Source organism: Protopterus annectens, chromosome 1.part1 (assembly GCF_019279795.1).
Source record: "Protopterus annectens isolate FY-2018-M chromosome 1.part1, PAN1.0, whole genome shotgun sequence".
NCBI classification, from domain to species: Eukaryota; Metazoa; Chordata; order Ceratodontiformes; family Protopteridae; genus Protopterus; species Protopterus annectens.
Window position 1 is genome coordinate 553681946 of NC_056726.1, and position 25888 is coordinate 553707833.

Genomic DNA, 25888 nt, shown 5'->3' on the forward strand with positions numbered 1-25888 from the left:
GGCCTAGGACAGGGAGTTCCCCTGCTCAGACTTCTGGTGAGGGCAGGGGTCATTCCTTTCGTAAGCAGACACAATGACCTGCCTTTTCAGCTGCCAGTACATTCTCGCCTGGCAGCACCTTTGGGAGGAAGGCTGTCTCTTTTCAAAGAAAATTGGGATTTAATTACCCAAGACAGATGGGTTCTGGATATCATTCACCACGGTTACAGGTTTTATTTCCATACCTTGCCTCCTTTCAAAGGCATGCCAGACATTCCTCCTTTACAAAGAAAAGAGGCTCACAAGCAAATTTCTCTGTTGCTCCAAATAGGGGCCATTCAGCCAGTTCCTGTGCCAGAAAGGGGCCTAGGATTTTATTCTCGCCTGTTCCTAGTACCGAAGAAGGGGAACACGTGGAGACCAATTTTGGATTTATCTATCCTCAACACTTATCTGGACATTCCCAAGTTCAAAATGTTGACGTTACAACAGCTTTTACCTCTGCTGGGCAAAGATCACTGGATGGTAACTTTAGATCTCAAGGAAGCTTACCTTCATGTGCCTATAAGACTAAGTTGCAGGAAGTATCTGCGTTTTCGAGCTGGATATTCTCATTATCAGTTCTCTGCATTGCCCTTTGGCTTATCCACTGCGCCCAGAGTATTCACAAAGGTTCTGGCTCCAGTGATAGCTTACTTCAGGCTAAAAGGAATTCAAATCTATCCTTACTTGGACGACTGCCTGATTCTAGCTCAAGAAGAGGAAGACCTTCTACAGCATTTGGATTATGTCATAGCAGTGCTAAGATGCCTAGGGTATTCTGTGAACGAAATAAAGTCCAGTCTAGTACCCTCTCAAGACATGTGCTTTCTGGGTGTGAGACTGAATACAGCAGCCCAGATGGCCTTTTAACCCCGGACAAACAAAAGAATCTTTCCAGTTACTTCCATCAACTATCTCTTCAGTCCGGGCTGACTGCAAGGACAGTCCTTCAAGCCTTAGGGTTCATGGCATCTTGTATTCTGGTGCTTCCCAATGCCAAACTGCATATGAGGAAGCTGCAATGGTATCTCAAAAATGTATGGACACAGCACTGCCAGGATCTAGACACTGTCATTCAAATAATACCTTGCATTCAAAAGGAATTTTTGTGGTGGGCTCAGGAATGTCACCTAAACAAGGGACTCTCTGTGACCCGGCCAGAGGCGAGTCAGATTCTAACGACAGATGCCTCAGACGTTGCTTGGGGAGCTCATCTAAATGGAAAGTGGATACAAGACAAGTGGCCTGCCAGACTACAGCATCTACATATCAACATGAAAGAGATGTTAGCAGTCCAGTTTGCATTAATGGCTTTCAAGGAGTTACTTCTTCCAGGGCAGGTGTTGATTCTAACAGACAACACAACTGTCATGTGGTACATCAACAAACAAGGGGGAACACATTCTTACCCATTGTGCAGGCAAGCAATGATTTTATGGGAGACTGCGCTCAGCTTGCAACTAACTCTTCAGGCAAGGTTTCTGCCGGAGCACAGAACTCCTTAGCAGATGTGTTAAGCAGACAAATCATGGATCCCCACGAGTGGAAACTGGATCTTCATGTATTTCAAAAATTGACAGTGTCATGGGGAACTCCAGACATAGATCTGTTCGCTTCTCCACTGAACCACCAGCTGCCAAAGTTTTGCACGAAGGAATTTCATCACACAGCTTGGAAAGTGGATGCTCTTTCTTTCAGTTGGAAAAATCTTCATGTGTATGCTTTTCCACCTCTGCCTCTTCTCCCAAAGGTGCTTCTAAAGGTCAGACAAGACAAGCCAAGGATGATTTTAATAGCTCCAGATTGGCCTCGCAGCACTGGTACCCATTACTGAGGAGTCTGGTAAGGAAGCCTCCATGGCCTTTACCCTTGATTCCACACCTATTGTCTCAGAGGGACGGTCATCTGCTCAATGTCAAGCTTCAAACTCTTCATCTAACAGCCTGGCATATTCTGTTTTGAAAGACAGCAGGTCTCAACTTCCTCAACAAGTTTTAAATGTGATTATGGAAGCCAGAAGACCTAGTACAAGGAAAGTGTACGCAGAAAAATGGAAGAGATTTTTATTTTGGACTGCAGCAAAGAATTTGGAGATTTCAGAGCCTAATTTGAGTGTGGCTCTTCAATATCTTACTGAGTTATTGGACAAAGGTTTGTCTTTCTCTTCCATTAAGATTCATGCTGCAGCAATATCAGCTCACTATGATTGTGACCCACCATTGTTTTCACATCCTTTGTTCAAGCAATTTCTTAGGGGGGCAAAGAATATAAGACCCCCACGTAGAGCTCCTACTCCTGCTTGGGATCTCAATTTTGTGTTGGAGAAACTTACTCTACAACCTTTTGAGCCTGCGGCTACTGCTGAACTGAAATACTTGTCTTGGAAGACTGCTTTTTTGTTGGCCATTACTTCTGCAAGAAGGGTTTCTGAGTTACAGGCCCTTATGGCGGTTGAGCCTTTTGATTTTTCATAAGGATAGGGTATCATTACGTACTAATCCTTCCTTTATGCCTAAGGTGGTTTCTAGTGTGGCTTTAAACCAAACTATTCATTTGCCTACTTTCTATGCAGATCCCCAAAATAAAGGGGAAAAGATTTTGCACACTTTAGATGTACACAGGCAATTGCGTTATTATTTAAGCAGGACTAAGGATTTTAGGCAGTCTCAGCAGTTGTTTGTTTCTTTTGCTTTGAGTTCGCAGGGCAAGCCTGTGTCAAAACAAACTATTTCTAGGTGGATTGGGTTTTGCATTGCATTTTGTTATTCCCATCATGGCAAAGAGATTCCAGCTGGGATTAGGCCTCATTCCACTAGGGCTACTGCCACTTCAACAGCATTTCTAAGGGGTGGCAACTAAGGATATTTTGGAGGCAGCTACTTGGAGTTCAGTGCATACTTTCTCTAAGCATTACCACCTTCCTCTCTACTCTAAGTCTAGGGCTGGTTTTGCCACAGCTATTTTGCAAGGCATGTTATCAGCTCCTGCTTCCTTATGATTTGCCAGCCTCCCTTACCTCTGCTTTGGGATTCTACCCAATAGTTAGGACTGCAGCAATGTGGAATGAAGAACATAGTACAGTTTTGTACCTACCATAAATGTAGATGTTCGAGGATCCACATTGCTGCAGTCCAATTTACCCTCCCTCCTTCCCCTCTGTGTTTAGGGGTGGTTGTGTTGGTGAGGTTATATTCTAGTACTTTTGTATATATTGTACATATTTTTGGTGCAGGTATGTTTGGAGTTTTTGGTTTTGGCTTTATCTTTTCAGGGTCTTCTGACATCTGGGGCAAGAAAAGACTGAGGATATGACGTCGGTCATGCGCATTAGTACCCTGACGTACTGACGTCAGTCTAATGCGCCCTGACCGACGTCAGCCATATACTTTGGTATTCGGGCCGACTGGACAGCGGACTACCCCCCAATAGTTAGGACTGCAGCAATGTGGATCCTCGAACATCTACATTTATGGTAGGTACAAAACTGTACTTTTCTTCTAATGCAGAGATCACTATTCATTGTTTTCAGTATGTATATGACCCTTTGATACTTCTTCCAGGTTTGTGGTCACTGGTACTGTTTTTTAGGAGGTTTGCATAGCTTCAGTCTCAAATCCTCCCAAATTATGTTACAAATTATATTTTAAATTCTGCCTTGGATACAGATTTAGTGTTTGATCACCTCTGCAGCAGAGGGGCCAAAAGTGTGATGAAATGAGCAAGCTGATCCAGGAAATCTCTAAGATTTTCAACCCTCCTTTTCCAAATTGTGTAAGAGATTTTCTATGTCCCCATCCAGTTTTGGCAAAAACAGATTAAACAGTCTCAACAAATTCAAGTAAACAGACATTTAAGAAGAAATGCAGGGGCGTTGTAAAAAGAACTCTCAAATCCCCCACCAAGGACAGTCCATCAGGTCTGAGTGACTGTTCAAGAGTCTTCATGACTTCCTGCCACCCTGGCCCCTTTTTTCTTCCAGAACGTCTGAATCTCCATTTTTCTCTTTGGCAACAGATTGTTTCAGACAAATGGGTTCTGAAAATCATTCATCAAGGTTATAGATGTCAGTGGGAGGAAATTTCTCCTTTCTGGGGGTGGGGGGTGTCATTCTTCCCCCAGATCAGACTTTTTTGTTTCTACCTGCTCTTCTTCACATTCCTTTTCATCCAGACTTCAGATGTTTGTTAAGGTTTTGTCTGTCTGGATTATATCAGTTCTCTGCCTAACCCTTTGGGCTATCCCCTGCACCTAGAGTGTTCACAAAGTGTCTAGCTCCAGTTACAGTTCATTGCAGGCTACAGGGCATCCACTTTTTTTTTCCATATTTAGAAGACTTCCTTATCTTAGCAGAGTCTTTTTCAACATGTTAGGAATCTGTCTTGGGTGAGAGCTCTTACACAAGCTAGGATTCCAAGAGGACATTCAAAAGTCGTTTTTGAATCACTCACATGGGATTGTGCTCCTGGGATTTCAACTAGACACCTCAGTTAATGGAATGTTTCTTACACAGGAACACATAGATCTTTATTTAAATCTATTTCTAAGGTTTTCCAGCAAGTCTTTGGACACTGCGAGGAAATACCTCAGGATTTTGTGTCTCATGGCATCTGTGATGCTCATGATACCCTTAGCAAACTCCGCATGAAAAAGACACAGTGGTATCTGAAATTCCTTTGGTCCTAGCATCAGCACCTTTTATCGTTTCAAATCCTTTTGCTGGGGTTTTCAGAAAAGAGATTTTTTGATTGAAACAACAGATATCCCTAAATCCAGGTCTCTTCTTCTCCCATCCTGCCCCAAAGCAGTAGGTCACCATAGACACTTCTGACATTGATTGGAGAGCAGTTTCAGGAGGGATAAAAGTACAAGGGGTGTGAGGCACCAAGGACAGATACAAGCACATAAATATCTAGGAGATGTTTGCCCTGATCAAGACGCTCAACCCTCTGAACCGTCTTTGGTCCTTGGGTCCTTTGGTCCTTCAAGTGGTTTTAGACAATACCACAGTCATATGTGGTACATCAACAAGCAAGAGGGACTCAAGTTGTACCTATTCTGCAGACTAGCCATGTTAGCTTGAGCTATAACTTCACAGAACAGAGCTATAGCTTCACAGAACAGTTTCACTGTACAGATATCCTACATTTCGTTAGAGCTGAATAATGTGGCAGACATACTGAGCAGGACCAGGGCAGACCCTCATGAATGAAAACTAGATCGGGGATCTTCCAAGATTTGATCCATTAATGGGAAGTTTCTCAAGTAGACCTTTTTGCTTCCTGTTTGTACAGTCATCTGGCAAGATTCTAATCCAGGAATCTATGCAAGAAGGCTTGTAAGACAGATGCCTTTTCTTTTCTTTGGACAGGAAGGTTCCTGTATGCTTTTCCACCATTTCCACTAATATCCAAGGTACTTCTGAGGCAATTACCACAAGTCTCATCACACACTGGATTTACTTACCCAAGAACAGGGGTGTGTGATACACTCTGACATCAGTTGATTGCATGAATGATAGGATCTTAATTCCTTTTAGACACCTGTTTACTGAGAATGTGCATCAGGTACTAATAGAGACAAGAATTCCTCCTACTAGGAAATCATATATTAGCAAATAGAAAAAAAAGTTTTCTAGCTGGTGCCAACAACATAACCAGAACCCATTCAGGACTAAGTGTTCTCTGGTTTTACATTATTTGTGTGAGTTACTATCCTACGGTCTTTCTTAACCCTCTGTCAAGGTTCATTTATCAATCATTTCAGGATGTCTGCCAATAGATCCTCTTTCAAGGCAGTCTTATGTCAAAATGTTCTTTAAAGGGGTTTTGCATAAGAGGCTTCCAGGTAAACCAATGGATCCTCCTTGGGATCTTAATTTTGTGTTAGAGAAGCTACTACTTGCTCCATTTGGACCAGCTAATCTGGCTGACTTGAGGGTCTTAACATGAAAAACAGTTTTACTGATTGCTTTGACCTCTGCAAGAAGGGTATCTGAGTTGCAAACTCTTATGGTGCATCACTCCTATCTCATTTTCCATAGGGACAGAGTTTCTTTGAGAACTAATCTTTCTTTTATGCCTAAAGCAGTATCCAAATTTACTTTAAGCCAAACTATCCATCTCTTTGTTTTCAGTACTGAGCCGAAAAATTATGTAGAAAGGATACTCCATACCTTGGAAGTCAACAGACAACTCAGGTACTGTCTTGCTAGAACCATGTCATCCACTTCAACAATCTCAACAACCTCCCCCCTTTCTTGCCTTTTCTATTCCCTCTGTGGGAAAATGAAGATGATATATTAACTGTAGTTGGCTACAACTGTTAAATTGCCACTGTTACTAAGTTCAGTTTAAGTCTGAAGAGAAAGGGGAGGTGTAGTACACTATGAGAGTGAGGAAAGAGTTTTGGAGCCTGGGAGCATCTTAAAGGTGCCAAGAGGCTGTCATCTGCAGCTGCCAGCCGTGTTGTTCATGTAGACAGATATGGATCTTGATGCTCTATGTTAACATAACTTTTATTTATTGCCTGTTGTAAGCACAACTCTATGCTGTTGTTTTGCACCCTTGCAATACCAGGCTACAACTCTTACCACACTTTTCGGACACCAAACCAGGACTGAAACACTAAAGGTGGAGGAATGTCAGTATTCACCAAGGATATTCACACCACCAGGCTAGTTGCCCAACACAGTGCGTCTGAAATTCTCCAGGTGCAACTAACACTAGGTAAGACTGCAATCCAAATTGTAGCTTGCTACAGATCCCCCACCATACCCCAAGATTCGCACTACACCTTTCTAAACATACTGGAAAATATTAAGATAGAACCAAACACCCTAATACTAGGTGATTGTAACTACCCTGCCATTAACTGGGAAAACTACTCATGTCCCAACACCTTTGCCCAACGGTTCTTGGAATTCATAAATTCCAACGCCCTGGATCAACTAATCCATAGTCCCACCAGGGGCTCCAATATCCTAGATCTGGTCATTACCAACATGGGAAATCGATGCTCCACACCTATGGTCACCCCCTCGTTAGTCAGGTCTGACCATAAGCTAATCACCCCTAACATCCACATCCCACCCCCACCCCCCAGTAAGGAAACCTCCATAAAAAACTTCTCCAAAGCCAACTTCATGCTACTCAAGTCAGAAGTGACAAACTTCATGACACCTATGCAGATGGGACCTGAAAATTCAACTGCTAAAGCCTTCACTAAGGCACTGTATGAGCACATCCACTCATGCATGAATCGTGCCATCCCAAATAGAACCAAGATGTTCTCATCCAAAAAAAGAAGCCAATCTGGTGGTCCCCTGCCATAAACAAACTTTACAACAAAAGGAAGAATCTGTTGCAGAAAAGAGGAAAATCCCAGGATGCAAAAAACTCCCTTACCAGCCTCAGTAAGAAACTGAGATCCCTCATAAAATCCTCCAAAGCTAGTTACGAAAATAAAATTGCCAAAGATTCCAAAGACAACCACAAGGCATTCTATAACTATGTCAAGAATCTAAATGGCAATGCTCAGATCTGCTCTTAGCTAAAACAGAATGGCATTAAATATACTGATCCCAAGGATATTGCCAATATCCTGGCAGATCGATTCAGTGCCAACTTCACCCCCCCCACCCCCTAAATGGCCCATCTCAATACCGGGAGATTGCCAAATTCCGGTAATAACGGCCACACAGGTAAAAAACGCAGTCTCCAAAACTAAGAATACAGCATCTAATGGACCAGATGACATCCCAGGCTGTGTACTACATGAACTACAATATGAACTGGCACCTCACCTAAGTGCCATGTTTAATCATAGCCTCACCTCAGGTTTCGTGCCCACTGAATGGCGCAGAGCTTCAGTTATCCCACCCAACAAGGGGGGATCCAACTTAGATCCCGGAAACTACCGTCCCATCAGTCTGACAAGCCTTATCTGCAAGGCCATGGAGCGTATTATCATGGAACTTATAAACAAAGACAATGGCCACCTTCAAACACTGGACCCCACCCAGTTTGGGTTCGTGAATTGCCGATCTTGTCTCCTGAACCTGATTGACTTCTTTGAATCAGTCTCCAGAGCCGTGGACAAGGGTGAGGTGATCCACACAGCCTATCTAGACCTTGCCAAGGCCTTTGACACCATCCCCCACTCTGGAATCATAGATAAACTTACTAAGCTGGGCATTAATCCCTACGTCACCCAATGGGTTGCTAACTGGCTTACTGATAGAACCCACACTGTAAAAGTAGCCGACTCCAAATCCAGCTCCAGACAAGTGACAAGTTGAGTACCTCAGGGTTCAGTCCTGGGACCACTCTTGTTTGGCATCTACTTCTCTGAAGTACAGGCCAACACTAAGGGACTCTGGCTAACAAAGTTCGCAGATGACTGCAAACTGGGGGCCATTATTGAATCCCCAAATGATGTGGATACTCTGCAAAAGGGCCTTACAGAAACAGATGCTTGGTGCCAGAGCCATGGGCTCAAGCTCAATGCCAAGAAATGTATAGTTATCCCCTTTGGGAAAAAACATGTATCCGTGAATTACCATATAGGTGGCAGTACACTAAACACTGAAAGTGTGATAAGAGATTTAGGGACACAGGTGGACAGTGGTCTCACCTTCGATAACCACATCACCACAACAGTCAGGAAATCCTTCTATGTGGCACACCTCATCACTAAGGGCTTTTCATCCAGAAAAAAGGAGGTCATTGTCCCTCTGTACTCATCCCTCATTAGACCCATTATAGAATACAATACCCCGTTTGGTATGTACCTCTCAAGACATCTGCAACAACTGGAAAGGCCGCAGAAATACCTCACTAAAAGAATCACAGGCCTAAAGCAGATGCCCTACACTGACCGCCTTAAAAAACTCCAGCTATACTCTGTCGCATATTGTCTACTCAGCGGCGATCTCTGCTTAACATACAAAGCCATGTCAAACCCAGAGCAGCTGGACATGCTACATTTAAAGAAATCCCAATCCCTCAGAGCCACACGCTCCAGGGATCTAAACCTTGTCATGACAATAAACAAAACATGCTGGAGGGATAGGTTCCTGACCCAGAGACTTCCCAAACTCTGGAGTAGATTACCCATACATGTCAAGCAGAGCGCCTCTTTGGCCCTCTTCAAAAGGAACCTTGACGATTGGATGGGAGAAAGGAAATTCACCCCGGGGATCACGTCAGTCACCTTGCTAGACAGGGGTCCAGGGAAGTAAATAGTGTGGGAAGAAATACCCAGGGAATTGTTATGGCTAGGCTTGTATAGGCCCTAGGGCTGATAGCCTAGTACCAACCTATGAACCTGTGAAGATATATTCCCATGACTTTACTGAAAATGGAATCTACTCAACAGCCTGTCACAGTTAACAAATGTAATAAGTAAACAGTACGAAATTGTACATACACTGCTTTAGCTTGTTACTACTGTACAAAACTGAAATATAACAATGTTTTAAGTTATGTATACTTTTAATTTTCAGGTCCTTCTACCAAGGTGCTTCACAGCCTGTATTGCAAAATAAGTCAGTACTCCGAACTGACCAATCACACTATGAGATTTAATGCATTCATCTTTGGACTGCTTAAGTAAGTAATTTCCTATGCACGCAGTCTTGCTGTGTTGATTGTCTAAGTTATTTGTAATTTAAGCAGATAAAAGTAAAATGCTTTGTTCTGAACAATAATTTTATGAGTGTGCTTGAAAAGACGCTGCTGCTCATTTTACAAAGCCAGGAATTTGACAGTACATTTTGCAACAGTGATTATTTCTGAGGTGAATTCTTAACATGTCTTTTTTTTCTTATTTGGTTTTCTAAGCTATAAGTTAATAGGTTATTACAAGGGGGTTGATCAGGATGGATCATTGTAGAGTGGCCCATGCAATACCTACCACATGTTCCCTTTCCAAAAGAAATAGCCCTGGGGTATATTTATGGCTGTGCAACTATTCATCCACCTTGTGCTCTGAGAACGTTAGGAAGCTATTTTGTTTAATATTTGGGAGAATCTCTTCTAGAGAAGAAGTCTTTGAGAGAGATACCTGTCCCCACATAAGGTTCTGTTTATGTTGCTGTAAAAGCTTGAGTCCCTAGAATGGGTGTTTACTGTGTAACACATTTTATGAATGTGTGGGAAGTTGCACAAGAGAGGATCATTTAAGCCCTTGTAAAGTAGTTAAGTGTCACCACCCTGGAATCTCCTTTTGACGGAAAGTGTAAATAGATCTTTAGGACATTTTGCATATGAACTGTAGAAAATAAAAAAGCACTGGATACACTCAGATTCTTTTATTAAAAATCGCAAGTTAAAACCTCTCTTCAGAGATAAAACTTTCACCATAAGGCTTCCTCAGGTGAATACATTTTAGCAACAGAAGACAATTAAATAATCATTGAGGTCACACGGCATACTTTCAAACAGATTGATGTAATTCCCTTAAATAAGGTTTTAAAGTAAAACAATCATTTAGTCCTGATGGTAAATGAGACTTCATCTATGAAATCCATTTCATTTCCTCACTCTCTGTCAACATTTTTACATCCCCCTCTAAGTGGTTTATAAATTACTTTCAGTATCAAAAATTTAAACACATGTTGTTCACCTCTATCCAAAATATGTTTACTTAGTGTGTTTGTCAGCAGTTTGCATTTTATATCGCTAAGATGACCAGCTATATGCTCTTTAAACCTTTTATTGGTCATTCCTATGTAATAGCTTTCATATAATTCACATTTAGGCATGTAGACTATATTGCTAGTATTACAGTTTCCATAAGCTTGTAATGTAAACTCCTTTTTGGTAACAGGGTATACTATTGATCGCTTTGTGTATAAATGTTGACAATAAACACAGTTATTACATTTAAAGGTACCATGCTTACGCCCACTACCTGGGAAAAAAAAACTTTTAGATTGCTCCTTGTAACATAATGTCTGCTTCAAAGTACTATTGCATTTATAACCAAACACTGGACCCTCTGCTACTAAATCTTGTAGTCCTTGAACACCTCTTAAAATGTCCCAATGTTTCCTGATAATATTTTTTATTTCTGTTGTATTCCTGTTATAAGTAAGCATACATCTTGTTTTATTTGTCCTAACTTATTGTCTATCCATTCCTTGGCGTCCCCTATTAAAATAGGGAACTATGTCATGCTTTAACTTTTGGTCCTTAACCTCTCGTAATGCTTTTTCCACTACTCTCTCTGTAACCTCTCATAAGAAAGTCCTGACCCATATTTATTAGCTGTCTGTCTAACATTTCTGGTTGTGTATTCAACCTTACGACCCTTTGTATTTGGTTCAAAACTACGTTATCAAACATAAAGGGGGGGGGGTGCATACTGTTACGATGTAAGTAATTGTTACATTTCATCTCTTTTTTATACATTTCAGTGTGTAGTATACTTTCCCTATTTATTGATAGCATGACATCCAAAATGCTATCCGCTCAAAAGAGTATTTGTGCTTAAATTTTAGGAAAGATGTGCTCTCATTAGCATATGCCAAAAATCTATGAAACTCCTGTAAACTCCCTTCCCAAATAAGGAAAAGGTCATCCACAAAACGTTTATAAAATGTAATAAACTTTCTATGTTCATTGACTGTGGAGAGAACATATTTCTACTCCCATATATACATAACGATGTTTGCATAGGTATTCGCTACACTTGTCCCCATTGCTATACCCTCTTGTTGATAATAAAGTTTTGTATCAAATAAAACAACGTTGTTGGTCAAAACTAACCTTAACATTTCACAAAGCAAATTAATTTTCTGCATCTCATAATCTGAGTACTTTACTAAGAATGTCTTGGTGCTGGCTATCCCTTCATCATGTGGTATAGAAGTAAAAAGCGAGTCAACATCCATAGTAACAAAGTGCAACCTATCATTTAAATGACTCCCTGACCAAACATGAAACTGTTCTAAGAAATTAGCTGTGTCTTTCAAAATGGAATGCATCTTATCAAGAACTGTTCGCAATTGTTGTTCTAAATACTTAGACATAGGTTCTATCACCCACCCACTCGAAGACACTATGGGCCTCATTGGGGGGTTATTTGCACACTTATGAAATTTAGGTATACTATAAATAAATGGCAGTTTTGAATTTTTATTGATCTTGCTGTAACATCTTTCGCATTTGATCAAAATAAAATTGTTTGTCTATAACTGCAATCCCTCCCCCTTTATTCACACCTTTAATTACTATGTCATGATTTTCTGCTAATGAACGTATAGCTAGTTGTTCATCCTTAGTTAAATTAAAATATCTAGCTGCTTTGTTATTTTCATAAAGTGCATAAATATCACGTTCAATAGCTTTTTCAAAAATTTGTAGAGCACTTGTTAATTGTGGAGCAAAAACACTCCTTCTCCTTAATACAGTTTCATAATTGCTCGTACTACCAAATAATGTTTTCAAACTCAAATTACGAACAAAATGTCTAACTTCTGTTAAAGTTTCAGAAATGCCCTTTAGATGTGCAGGTACAAAGGATAAACCTTTGTTTAATACAGACATTTCAGAGTCAGTAAGTTCATAATTAGACAGGTTAAACAACAAAAGAGTCTTGTTTATCTGTTGGTTTGGCTCCTGATGTAAGGTCACGTCACCATATTCTCATCCTTAGTGTTCTCCGTTAAACTCTGCATCCGGGTTTGTGGTTTCAGCATTGGGAGCAGTTGGTTCATCAAAAGTGGAAAATCCACTGGATTAAGTGCATCCATTTGTGTGAGGTCAACCCTTGCCATCTGTCTCTTCCTATACTGGTCTCGATGTTAGAAGTTGTCACTGTGACTGAAGAATGCCTAATATTGTTAAGAGCCATATTTCTTTGCATCTCTGTTGTTCGATGTTCCGCCTCAACTGCTGTTGTATCATAGGTGTCAATCACATTTACTGTGGAAAGAGGCGGGACTTCCATTTGTCTATTAGCCCCCTCATTGGTTTGTTTCAATTCTCGAGGCCAAATGAACACGCCCATTTTCAAAATCACTCAAATCTCTTATTAATTTTCTTTTTTTCGTTTCAGTGAGCTTTTTTTCAAAGGTACTTAATCTATTTAGGGTATCATTCATAAGCTCTATACCTTCTTCAGGTATAACATTAGAGGTTAGGTCATTATAAAAAGTTTCACCATTTTGTTTCATATGTAGTTCGAGTGGCTGAAAATACACATTTATAAGTTCCATATATAGAAATGAACAGCTTAAATTAATTAACTGCCATCTCCGTAACAAATCTGGATACTTATCTCTGTAAGATGGCATCTTCAATATCCAAAGCCATCTCGGCACAATTTTATGTTGTAAATAAGCTTCAAATAAAAGTCTCTGCCACTGCAAATGTTTATATGCCATGACCATATGTTCAAACTCATGTAACTTCTCTTTATAGGTTTGAAGTGATTCCAAGTGTTCATTGTCTCTTATAACTGATGCTGTCCTCACATTTCCAATATCTGCTACTGATAGTAGTGGATGTGTATTAACATTGACAATCTCTCCAATTGTTCTAAAAATCACTGCCATCTTTACACATTTCAAACAACAATGAGTGCCCAACAGCTTCAGTAAAACATAAAAAGCACAAAACAAACTGATGACCTGCTAGTTAACCAGTAGTTAATACCCAAATGAACTGTAGAAAATAAAAATGCACTGGATACACTCAGATTCTTTGATTAAAAATCCCAAGATAAAACCTCTCTTCAGAGATAAAACTTTCACCATAAGGCTTCCTCAGGCGAATACATTTTAGCAATAGGAGTCAACAGTTAAATAATCATTGAGGTCACATGGCATAGCAATAGGAGTCAACAGTTAAATAATCATTGAGGTCACATGGCATACTTTCAGATTGATGTAATTCCCTTAAATAAGGTTTTAAAGTAAAACAATCATTTAGTCCTGGTGTTAAGTGGGACTTCATCTGTAAAATCCATTTAATTTCCTCACTCTCTGTCAACATTTTTACATCCCCCCGTCTAAGTGGTTTATAAATTACTTTCAGTATCAAAAATTTAAACAGATGTTGTTCACCTCTATCCAAAATATGTTTACTTAGTGCATTTGTCAACAATTTGCGTTTTATATTGCTAAGATGGCCAGCTATACGCTCTTTAGACCTTCTATTGGTCATTCCTACATAATAGCTTTCACATACTTCACATTTAGGCATGTAGACTATATTGCTAGTATTACAGTTTCCGTAAGCTTGTAACATAAACTCCTTTTTTGTAACAGGGTGTACTATTGATCGCTTTGTGTATAAATGTTGACAATAAACACAGTTATTACATTTAAAGGTACCATGCTTACGCCCACTACCTGTAAAAAACTTTTAGGCTGCTCCTTGTAACATAACGTCTGCTTATGCATATGACATAGAATCCAGGCCATCGCTTGTCTTAGTGAGGAAGCACTGGAGTCTTTTATGTCGGATCATTTATTTGGACAGCTGCATTTATTTGGACAGCTGCATGTGGAAGGGAGCATTATAGGATGATAACATCCCTAGATCTAAAAGATATAATTTTGTTAATCAGCTGGACTAGGTAAAAGTATTTTCAAATGCCTGTTGAAATATGGTGGGTGAAGGAGAGATTTTTGCCATTATAAGAAAGACCTGCGGGGAGAAGTGCAAACCCTCCCTTGCAAAGAAGCAAGGCCTGTCAACCATCTCTTTCCAGGCAGACATATATTGGACCCCTTCAAATGACACCAACAATTAAACCAATTTATGAGGATAGTTATTTTTGTTGATATTATTCTCTGCACGGATAGAAAGCTGGTCAAGGCTTGTTGCATACTAATCTTAGATGCACACTCTGAGAGCTCCACCATATCTGTTTTCATGTAGTCTAAGGATGTTTATCTCAGTTCATTCATATCTACTTTTACAACAACTTTGCTGTATGTGTACATTTTCTTGTACTGAAGCAACAGAGAGATTCAGTAGTTAGATCTCTATGTCATAGCTCCAGGATCTAGGATTTAGTTCTGACTTCTTGTCAATGTTTGTGTGGAGTCTGCCTGTTCTATTCATGTTTGCATGGGTTTTATCTGTGTACTCTAGTTTCCTCCCTCTTTAGACCTCAGTGTCCCCAGATAAATCGCCGGTACTAAAGAAAGGGAAAGAAAAGAGTGGAGAAACATCTTTGGGAAACAAGCATACACAAGGAGGGAAACACAGAACACAGCTGTTTACTGTATCTGCCCCTACTATCAATAGATATGCCCCGTTTGAGCAGGATAACATTGTGAATGAAGACACTTCACTTGAGGAGTTGCAGTTCACAGGCCCAGACTTTACTGTAGAAGACATTTCAGTGATGGAACAGTCCTGAGCAGATGTGAAAGTACAGGAACAGAAACAACTGAATGTGTGGAAGGCATCAAGTTAGAACAGACCACCACCTGGAGTAAATGACATCCAGAACTTGTAGACTTCAATAGTTGTTGTTAACCACATGGCAACACATAAATGTTCTGCTCAATTTTGGGTTATCCGTACTTCAATTTAAGGGCTGAAAACTTCATAAGAATGTATAGCTAGGCTTCTAAAGAACCTCACAGATAAATAGTATGTATGACTTTTAAGGACTTTTTTTAACTTCTTAAAGGGGTTGTTTCAGTTTTCTGAGACAAACTATCAGTAAGAAAAGTGGATCAAATCTAATGTTGATACATTAGAAAGGGCTAGTGTAGCCATATGATACACAACTTGATCAAGATGTTTTCTAGCTGAAGAACCTGTACTTTCTTGAATGTTTAGTACTTCCATGTGGTTACAGTCAGATCAGAAGTTGGATTTTCCAACCATTCCTTGACTGATGGGTTTCAGATCCGACCTCTGATCCAACTTCAGACACTTCTTCCAGACTTAGCATCCAAAGCTTAGGCTCCTCTGCTTATCCATAATCCCCTCCTGTCTCCAACATTACCTCAAGGAGTATGGATGTGATTCGTTGGCACAGGCTGTAGTTCAGCTAAGTGCTTCTTCCAATACTTTTCATTTGTAAAGTATTTGGGATTTTCTCTGCTGTTATGCTTTCTATTCTGTTAACACAGTTCTTGTTCAACTGAAGTTCTTTTCCTTCTGATATGTATATCTATATCTATAGTTATCTATGTATATAGTTACTGCCATAGGCCTCCTTCTCACCTTCTGCATGCTTTTCCTTTCCTACTAGTAATATCTAGTAGTTTTTGATACTATTGTTGATATTTATTTTATTTTCTTTGAGCACCCTTGTTACCATTGTTGATAGTGTTTCCTGTGGCTTTCATTTCTTTTAGGGCCTATGTCAGGCAAACCTACTGGTTTTAACAAATGTGTGGCTTGTCACAAAATTCCAAATTCTGATTCACACCTAAAGTGTGTGTATTATTTGGGGCATGTCATCTGAAGGAGGATTGCTTGATTTGCACAGCCTTTGGTTACCGTGCCATGATTGAACGAAGTAATAAGCTCATTTACAAGGGTCTCATTCCTTCTGAATCTTTAAAATCTGCATCTGGAGATTCCCCATCTAGGAAAAAGTCTTTGAATAAACACAAGGGGGACAAGAGTAATGGGCCCAAAGAAAAGTGCAGAGAGGGGAGAAAGCAATCCCCTGATTGCTGTGCTTCATCAGTTTTGTCTTCAGCTCTGACTGCTAAGATTTCCAAGCGTTCGGATTCAACAGATGTCTGTGATTCAATCCCGATACAGTCCAAAATGCCTCCCTTGCCAGAGCCGAGGCTTTTCTCAGATCTAGGCTTTCTTAGGGTGCAGACATCCTTTCTTCAGACAAGACCTTTATAGAGGACTTAAAGGCCACCCTCCACATATTTGTCATTAAGGTCCATCAGGTCTGCCAGAAGCATGACAGAAGTTAATGTGGATAACAACATGTGAAGAAAAACTGCAAGGAACCACCACGACTTAAAATCCACACTTTAATTGTTGTTATTTAAAAAGAACAAGCGCTTTCACGCACCATCCCGGTGCGCTTCATCAGGTTATACTCAAGTACAAAAATATCTTCACTTAAATACAAAAGCCACTTCAATTATTCAATTGCACATATCAGTTAATAAAGCAATTAAAGTAGCTTAGCGCTATCATTTAAAAAGAAAGCTGCATTATATTCAGCTATAAAGCTTGTTAGGTAGCATGTATTCTCAACAATATTTTCTTTTTTAGTATTGAGTACTGAACCTTGAAATCAAACTATATTTAGTTTGTAAATCAGTTTGCTTAGTTCAACTTATACTCCATTGATAAGACATTTTTGACGTACTATAACTGATTTAAAACATCAAAGATAAAAATATCAAAAGACATCAAGAGACATCAAAAAGAGTTTTGTCCTTCATCTATCTGGATTCAAGATATCATGCTTAACCTCTATAATGGATGATAAGATAAACAATATAAATAATAATAAAACAGTATCTGATGTATGTTATAAGTCATATTTCAGATATATACATAGGACAAATGCAAAAAACAAAGACAAAAAATACCTATATTAAATAAATGTGCAAAGTGTCTATTTAAAACGAATATTAAAACATGGATCAAAATATTTGGTTCTAAAGGTACAATTTGGCTCTATCAAGATAAATATCAGATATTTGATATGTGCATAATAAGCATATATTGATGTTGATACAAATGAACTATGTATGCAATTAATTGACACTAGATGGTTAAAAAGGGGGGGGGGAGGGGGGGAAGGAGAGAAGGAAGGGAAAGAAGGAAGATCCTCTTATCACAGGTAGAAGATGGAACAAGGGTAGTATTCAATGCTATTAATATAGCATTATGTGGACCCTAAGAGCGCCGATCTTATACTGAGAGCAGAGTTTAGACCTGGTTCTAAATGGGCTCTAAGGTTCAATATCCATTTAAGCTCATGCAACTCAAGTGTACCTATGTGATCTCCTTCTCTTTTATTCTAGTTTACTATTTGAATGACCCTGAAACTAAACCCATGCTGCGGATGTGATTGACAGTGCTTAGCCAAAGCATTAGTGAGGTTCCCCTTCCTAATATCATATATATGATTGTAGACGCAATCTTTAAATCTACGTGAGGTCATCCCTACATAGTAGGCTTCACACAAGTTGTATGTGGCTAAGTAGATAACACTTCGAGAATCACATGTTGCATAGAGTATAGGTTCATATGCTATATTTAAGTTGGGAACTTCAAAGGTTTGAGCTGTAGATACGTATTTGCATGTACAGCATTTTCTGCATGGATATAGGTTCATAGGTTCATAGGTTCATACTAGGCTATCTGCCCGAGGGCATTTACAAGCCTTTAGTATGGGGAACTATACCCATTATTTTGCTGTGCCTCTGTCGAGCAGTGACACTGAGGTAATCCCTGGGGTATATCATCTCCCATCCATTGGTCAAGATTTTTCTTGAACAAGGCCAGTGCTCTGCCTCACATATACCGGATTTTGTTCCACAGCATAGGAGTCTTTGGGTGATGAATCTATCCCTCCAGCATGTCCTATTAATAGGGTTTAAGTCTCCTTGTGGCTCTGATGGATCTAGATTTTTAGCATATTCATCAAATCTGGGTTTGACATGGCCTTGTATGTTAGGCAAATGTCACCTCTGAACTGAATAGAGCTGGAGTTCTTTCAGTCGGGCAGCATAGGACAGATTTTTGAGACCCTTTATCCTTTTGGTGAGGAACTTTGTGGCCTCTCCAGCTGCTGCAACTGTCGGGTCAAATACATACCGACTGGGCCATTGTACTCAATCATTGGTCTGATGAGTGATGAGTAAAGGAGACTATGACCTCCCTTGATCTAGATGAGAATCCCTTCATGATAAGGTGGGCAATGTAGAAGGTCTTCCTAACTACTTTAGCTACATGGGTGTCGAATGACAGACTACTATCAACCTGGGTCCCCAGGTCCCTGATAACTTCTTCTCTGCTCAGTGGATTGCCACCTATTTGGTAGCTAGGGTAACCTTGTTTTAAGGGTATGACTATGCATTTTTGGCATTTAACTTTAGGCCATTGCTCTGGCACCAGTTATCCTTCTGTGAGACCCTTCTGAAGGATATCTGTGTCAGATATTTTCTACTATAGTTTGCAGTCATCTGCAAACTTTGTCAGCCATAACACTCCTGTGTTTGCTTGTACTTGGAAAAGTAGATGCCAAACAAGAGTGGGCCCAGGACTGAGCCCTGTGGGACACCACTTGTGACAGGCTTTGAGTCTGACATGGCGCCAGCAACTCTGACCCTGTGGGTTCTGTCACTCAGCCAGTTTGCAACCCATCTTGTGATGTATGGGTTAACATTTAAGCTGATGAGTTTTTCAATGATACCCGAGTGGGGTATTGTATCGAAGGCCTTCGCCAGATCGAGGTAGGCTGTATGGACTGCCTTTCCCTCATCAATGGCTTTGGTGACTGTTTCGAAAAAGTCAACCAAGTTTAAAAGGCATGATCTGCCTTTGACAAAGCCAAACTGGGTTGGATCCAAAGTCTGCAAATTCCCTATGTCTTTATTTATGAGGTCCATTATGATCCTCTCCATGGCTTTGCAGATAAGGCTTGTCAAGCTAATGGGCCGGTAGTTTCCAGGGTCGGTGGAGGCACCGCCTTTATGAAGTGGGACCACAGTTGCAGTGCGCCACTCCTGGTATCCAGAGGTAAGACTTTGATTAAACAGCTGTCCTAGCTGTGGGTTTAATTCATCATTGAGTTCGTGGAGCACACAGCCGGGGACACCATCAGGTCCCATGGATGCTGTGTTTTTTGCTTTGGAGAGAGCAGTTCTCACTTGGGCATTGGAGATGTTTGGGGGGCTGCAATCGCTTGGTATAGATATCTCTCCTTTTGGGAGTTTGCACTGAACCTGTCAGCCAGTATGTTGGCAATGTCTGTAGGATCAGTAATCTTCACATCATTTTGAACTAGTTCTGAGCATATCTGGGAGTTTCCTCCCAAGTTTCTAACATAGCTAAAGAAGGCCTTATGATTGTCTTTTGAGTCTTTAGCTATTTTTCTCTCAAAATTTGCTTTGGATGATTTTATGAGAGCTCTTAGTTTTTTACTTATAGTGATCAAGTGCTTAGAGACTTCTTATACCTTATTCTAATATCCAATCTTTTTTGGTCCATTTTTTCTTTACATAACAGTTTCTTAAGATTTGGGCTATTGCTAAACCTAAAGTTAGGCTTGGTACCCACTATCCGTAGCAGCTCATGGTCAAGTAGTAGAATTTTCCAATTATTCTTTATAATTGACATAACATTATCTACATCATTCGTATATTTCAGTCCAAAAGCTAACTGCGTTTTATTTTGATTAACACGGTTATATATTCTTCCTCCTCTGTGCTTAGAGACTTCCAATGTCGTCCCTATTGGCCCATTCACTAAGTTTAATGGATATCCTCTGTTTATAAAACAGTTTTTCTGAAAATCTGTAAGCCTCAAGGCATCAATCTCATTGCTACAAAGTTTCAGTATTCTAGACATTTGGCCCTTAATGATGTTCCGAAAAATGTAACGGGGATGCATGCTGTCGAAATGTAAAATACTATTTCTCCAGCATGGCTTCCTATACAAGGAAGTTGTAATGATGTTATTGATACCCTTGGTGATGGTAACATCTAAAAAATTTACACTATATTTGGAGAATTCATAAGTAAAGCTCAAAAAAGAGGTGGTGGACTCCATGTATGCTATAAATTCATGTAACGAATTTTCATCATTATTCCAAAATAATAAAATATCGTCCACAAACCGTCTATACAGGATGATATTCTTGAACCTTCCATCATTAAAAATGAATTCCTTCTCCCATTGATAAATGGCCAAATTAGCATAAGCATTAGCACAGGGAGTGCCCATGGCAACTCCCCATGTTTGTGCATAAACAGAATCCTTGAATAAAAAGATGTTTTTATTCAGTACAAGATCCAAGAGGCCACAGGTCACCATTTGGTCATTATTACTCATTGTACTAAGTTCAATTAAACATGATCTTATAGCTTCAAGGCCAAAGTCATTGGGGATACTTGTAAAAAGATTTTTAATGTCTAGGGTTACCAATAGAGTGTCATGCCGCAAGTTGTTTCTAAAAATGTCTTGCTCTAAATCTAACAGAAGCCCATTTGTGTCTTTTAAAATGGTAGAGATAGAGTGGACCAGGGGCCCTAATTTTGACTGTATGTAAATGGAGGCATTTTCCGTCACCCAATGTCTACCAGAGACTATGGGGCGTAGGGGAGGTGGATTTTCTTCTTTGTGTATTTTAGGGAGCCCTTTAATTATTGGTATCAGAGGAGAATCTATTATTAGATATTCATATAAAGGCTTATCAATGCACCTAGTCATTAGCATATCATAGATAGTATCATGTACATTTCTTATTATAGAGTCCACTCTGGATTTGTCAATCATTTTGTAAGCTGTTTGGTTACTTAACATTCTTAACATTAATTCAGTGTATAAACCAGTGTCCATGGCAACCACTCCTCCTCCTTTATCAGCTGGCTTAAAAACAACACTTTCATCCTTACAAAGATTATCCAGACAACATCTTTGTTCATAGTTCAAATTTACATAAACATTCTTATGCTTACGTTCTTTGTAATATAAATAAAAGTCATGTTCACATGAACGTATAAAACAGTCAACTAATTGTGGCATAGGTGGTATAAAGCCACTTTTTCTTTTATGCACTTGCGATTCATATGTCATATCATTATTGATAGGGCTATTAAATAGTACCTTAAGAGACACCTTCCTCGCAAAGAGGCGTACTGCTATTAATGTGTCAGAAAGTGTGCTCCCCTTCGAAGGGATAAAAGAGAGTCCTTTGTTCAAGACAAATTGCTCATCATCAGTGAAGACTTTCGAGGTTAGGTTAAAAAATAACCAGTTATTTAGTTCCTGGCTTTCCTCCTTGGCTCCGGTGTCTCCCCCGATAGCTTTCTCTTCCCCCTGCCTCTGCTGGTTGAGCGCGCCTGCGCTCTGTTTTTGTATGGCAGCGGGAAGTTTAAAGGTGCAGGAAGCAAATAAGAGTCAGTAGCTGTCACAGTTTTTGGTCTTGCCCCCAGTCCTTCTTTCGTTTGTAGGCATTGCTGATTACATGGAATTGAGGCAGTAGTAGATGTTAACCCACTGCCCGATATATCAGTTGTAGAATCATTCGGCATAAAGGATTCAACCAAATGTTCAGGATGTATAGCACACTCAGTAGTATGTTTCAGTAATGTACTTGAGGTATGTATATGCTCCGGTTCACGCCCATTTTCTCTCGGCCAAATGAAGATACGGCCCATCTGGAAATCCTGGCAGTCTCGTCGCAATTTCTTTAGCTTGATTTGTTCAAGCCTACTACTATATTGCATAAGCTGCTTACATATACCATTAATTCTAGAGATACAGAACTCACTTTGATAATTATTGTTCAGACAATTATATTGCTCCTCCACCTTAGCGACCAGTTCAGTTTCTATAGGGGAGAAATAATCTATGAGTAAATGTATGTATTTAGTGCCGAACTCAAGGTTTAGCTGCTGCCATCTCCGTAACAGCTCGGGATGGCTATCCCCATAACTTGGCATGCATAGGACACGCATGCCACGCGGAATTACCTTGAAGTGAAGGCATGCTTCCATATGCCTTCTTTGCCAAATGAGCCTATGCAACTTGTATAGATCATTTTCCAAGGCTCTCAGTGAAACATAGAACTCTTGTAAGTTCTCAGTATTATTAGTAACCATATTGGAAGTCTTACTTTGTATATCAAAATTAAGCAAAGGATTATAACGTTGATGGAATAGACTATTCCAACTAACGGTACCGCCTGTACCTGCTGGATTGTAGTCCAACTCAATATTAGGTAATTCCATCGTGTAACGGTCAGATAAGCAGTAAAACGAGAAAATTAATAGTATCAGCAGCAAGCAAATACCGACCATTCAAAGGTTCCTTCCAACGAAAAGCCAAGGCTGAGGAAATGAAGAAAAACTGCAAGGAACCACCACGACTTAAAATCCACACTTTAATTGTTGTTATTTAAAAAGAACAAGCGTTTTCACGCACCATCCCGGTGCGCTTCATCAGGTTATACTCAAGTACAAAAATATCTTCATTTAAATACAAAAGCCACTTCAATTATTCAATTGCACATATCAGTTAATAAAGCAATTAAAGTAGCTTAGCGCTATCATTTAAAAAGAAAGCTGCATTATATTCAGCTATAAAGCTTGTCAGGTAGCATGTATTCTCAACAATATTTTCTTTTTTAGTATTGAGTACTGAACCTTGAAATCAAACTATATTTAGTTTGTAAATCAGTTTGCTTAGTTCAACTTATACTCCATTGATAAGACATTTTTGACGTACTATAACTGATTTAAAACATCAAAGATAAAAATATCAAAAGACATCAAGAGACATCAAAAAGAGTTTTGTCCTTCATCTATCTGGATTCAAGATATCATGCTTAACCTCTATAATGGATGATAAGATAAACAATATCCTTTCTTCAGACAAGACCTTTATAGAGGACTTAAAGGCCACCCTCCACATATTTGTCATTAAGGTCCATCAGGTCTGCCAGAAGCATGACAGAAGTTAATGTGGATAACAAGATGAGGAAATTCCTCAGAATCCAAATTCTTCTGGTTATGGCTCCCATTGGGTCTTTGAGTTTCGGGCCTTTTCCTTTGCCTGTGGCTACTCCGGGTCTATATCAGCATTTCGAAAATGTAATAGGTCGAATCACTAAATGTTGAACTGAAATGATCGACCTATTACATTTTCGAATGCCGATAAAATAATAACCCCCCCAAAAAAAATTCTAAAGGGTGTAGGCAGGGGGGCAAGCCCCCCCAGCACCCCCCACACCCCCCGCTACTTAAGTATACCAACTCCGAGACCACACTACATTGAGGTAAACGAAAATCTCCCCTTATGGAGATTTCCGTTTACCCATTCGATGTTCCGCCCTTTCGGCATTCTTGATGCGACAATATCAAATTCTTTATTGTCAACATTCGAGATGCTAATATAGACCCGGCTACTCCTACCCCAGTCCGACCTCTGGGTTTGGGAATGCATATCCTAGTTCTTCTGGTGTGTCTGTGTTTGATCAGAAGTTGTTGTTATCTTTGACACCGGCATTATTATTATCTCTGACCCAACCAGCTCCAATTTCATCAGACCCTGGTGGATCTTGGAGCCAAAGCTTCTGTGGTAAGGATTTGACTCTGAAGCAGTTGGAGTTATCCATTCACCTCAGAGCCTCAGTGTTGGATAGCTCAGCTCCAGCTTCTGTCTCTGAGCAGAGTCTGGGTGGTGATCTTGGTCATGCCGGTGTGGCAGATTTGGCTGTTACCGGAGTTGTCTTGAGTTTCCCCTCATCTTCTGCCTTCGAGGCAGTGAAGAGAGCTCTCTCCATGGCTGGAGAACAGACATCTCTATCCCTCTTGGCTCCACCCACTTCATAACTGATAGCCCTGGGTCCTGATCCTGCACAGTCTATCCCGTCAGGTCAGCCAGTTTATACTGGGCTATGAGATGGTCCTCGTACAGTACACCGCTCAGGCTTCTGAGTCCTTTCTGTACCTTCCCCTAGTGAAGGTTCCTTGGAAGCGTAAGTGTAAAAGGAGACATATTGACTGTCCCCAGGAGTTTCTGACAGAAAACACTGATTTTGCTGAAGAGGAAGGGTCCTCCAAATCACCCCTTCAGGTTGTCTCATTCAGGGAGCTCCTCAAGCTTCTCAGACAGAAAGTAAGTTTGTCTTCCAAAGCCACTTCTCAGGAGGATTCCATGTTTCTTTAGGCTTTTGGTTCCAGCACAGCTACTCCATGGGTGGTTCCCCTGGCTGATGAGATGGTGGATTTAATCTTTTTCCAGATATGGAAGGGAATGGATGTCACAGAACCAGCTTCCAGAAAATCAGCCAAATATCTTGTTGCCCCTAAAGACTGCTGTCACTGGAGCAAAGGCCCAACAGTGGATACCATGGTAGTTGTGACAGCCTTTATGAAGGAGCTTGCATAAGAAAGCTCATCTGTCCACCCCCCATCAGAGAGCCCAGGGCTTTGGACAGGTTTGGGAAGTGAGTTTACACTTCAGCTACCTTTAAGGTTGCTGAATTATTTGGCGCATATGACTGCGTTTCAGAGAGACTTGACAAAGGAGCTGTCCAAGTCTCTTTCTGGGTCTGTGGCTGCAGAAGACAGGAAAACAGTGGATTTGCAGCTAGCCACCCTTCAGTCCGTGTTAAACACCTCCATGTGATTCATATGAAGTGCAACGGAATGTGTTTTGAGAGATGCAGGAACAGGCATTAGCATAAGGAGGCATTTTGTGGAGCATTTTAAGACATCTTTTTTCAACACCTAGTTTGATGGCTTGATTTTGTTTGGGTCAAAGGTGAAAGACACTCTCAAGGAGTGAACAGGATGATAAAACCCTTTCCGCTGTAGGCATATTGTTTACTACCCCTCTAGAGGACTTTCTCTAGAAACCAATAAGGGGGTAAAAAACTGTGGTTTCAGTAGTTCCAAGGGTTTCCTCAGGATTTCTTCAGTAATAAATTCCCCCCAAGGCAGAGGGGTGTATTCTAATGGTAGACATTGCCCTCATGATAGAGGAGGCCTGCAGAATCAAGGCTTCAGAGGTCTGTTTTCGAAGACTCCTTTTCAGCTCCTAAAAGATTGCCTGACTACTGCAGTCTAGAAACAGTGTGGGGGGAGGGGTGCTTGTCTCTGCACCCAGAAGCCTGGATGTCCATCACCTAAGATATCTGTGTGGGGACACTGATAACCAGATACTTTCATTCCCTTTCTGTG

At 40.3% G+C, this 25888-nt stretch overlaps 1 protein-coding gene across 2 annotated transcripts in view; it reads left to right on the forward strand.

The window, feature by feature from the left end:
• The window catches only part of RUSC2 (RUN and SH3 domain containing 2), a 1272067-nt gene that overhangs the window by 893896 nt on the left and 352283 nt on the right, over nt 1-25888 (forward strand). For both annotated transcript variants that reach the window (XM_044076729.1, XM_044076738.1), the window contains one exon: nt 9524-9629. In XM_044076729.1, coding sequence (XP_043932664.1) covers nt 9524-9629 — 106 coding nt within the window. The remainder of the gene's footprint in view (nt 1-9523; nt 9630-25888) is intronic.